Source organism: Trichechus manatus, unplaced genomic scaffold (genome assembly GCF_000243295.1).
Source record: "Trichechus manatus latirostris isolate Lorelei unplaced genomic scaffold, TriManLat1.0 scaffold00021, whole genome shotgun sequence".
Classification (NCBI taxonomy): Eukaryota; Metazoa; Chordata; class Mammalia; order Sirenia; family Trichechidae; genus Trichechus; species Trichechus manatus.
The window spans coordinates 10,081,786-10,082,725 of record NW_004443957.1 but is presented as its reverse complement, the minus strand read 5'-3'; the positions used below and the strand labels follow the sequence as shown (position 1 = coordinate 10,082,725).

Sequence of the window (940 nt, the reverse complement as noted above, 5' to 3'; positions counted from 1 at the left end):
GTCAATCACAAAGGGACAAATAGTGTATGAGACCACTACTATACAAACTCATGAAAAGGTTTACACACAAAAAGAAACAATCTTTTATGGTTATGAGTGGAAAAACACACACACAAAAAGAAAGTTTTGTGCTTTTATGTTACTTGAAAATCGCTTTTAACTTTTAAATCTTATTTTCATTTAGGAAAGTAGACGACAAGGTTTTTATGTTGACTCTTTTTTTCTTTCTTGTCTTTCAGGAAAGAGCCAAACTTGCATATTTTGACTATGGAGATATCATATGTAAAGAAGGGGAAATGCCACAAGGAATATACCTAATTATTTCAGGAATGGCAATTGTAAGGGACTGTTTTTTTTTACTGGAAATGTATTTCAAAATCTATAATTGTAACACAGGAAAATTTAGGAACCAAGAAAATTTCAAATTTTTAAATTTTCCAAGTAACTGAAACCATTTCTTCTTAGAGTGAACACTACAGCTGAGAAATAGTAGGCAACATCCGAAAGGTGCTTCACATTTTATAAAATGCTTTAGTCATTACTTAGTCCTCACAACAATCCTGGGAGGAAGCGTTGTTTTCATGATGTCCCAACAGGGAAAGCACACTTGGAGTGGTTAAGTTACTTGCCTAAAGGAAATGAGAGTGTCAAGAATAAGGAAATGGGCCACAAAGTCAGATACTCAGAGTCATTGAGTAGGATGAAGATTGAAAATACAACTTTTAATCTGACCAAGAGGAGGCTTCTGGTGGATGGGGGAGAGAGAGAGACAGAAAGAGACAGCAAAAGCGACAAAGAGAAAGAGAGAGCTATTTCAGTACAGTGATGGGGACAAAGATTCTTTAGCATTTGAACTTTGGCAACTGAATACATTGGTGAGACTCACCTATGACCCCAAAAATTCCTAGATCCTAGAAAAAGGTCACAAGTCACAAACCCG

General features: G+C 35.7%; 1 protein-coding gene across 1 annotated transcript in view; it reads left to right on the top strand.

The window, feature by feature from the left end:
- The window catches only part of SLC9C2 (solute carrier family 9 member C2 (putative)), a 132,620-nt gene that overhangs the window by 115,504 nt on the left and 16,176 nt on the right, over window positions 1-940 (top strand). Inside the window, exon 21 of the mRNA XM_023728157.1 lies at window positions 240-338. Within this exon, the coding sequence (XP_023583925.1) occupies window positions 240-338 (99 nt within the window). The remainder of the gene's footprint in view (window positions 1-239; window positions 339-940) is intronic.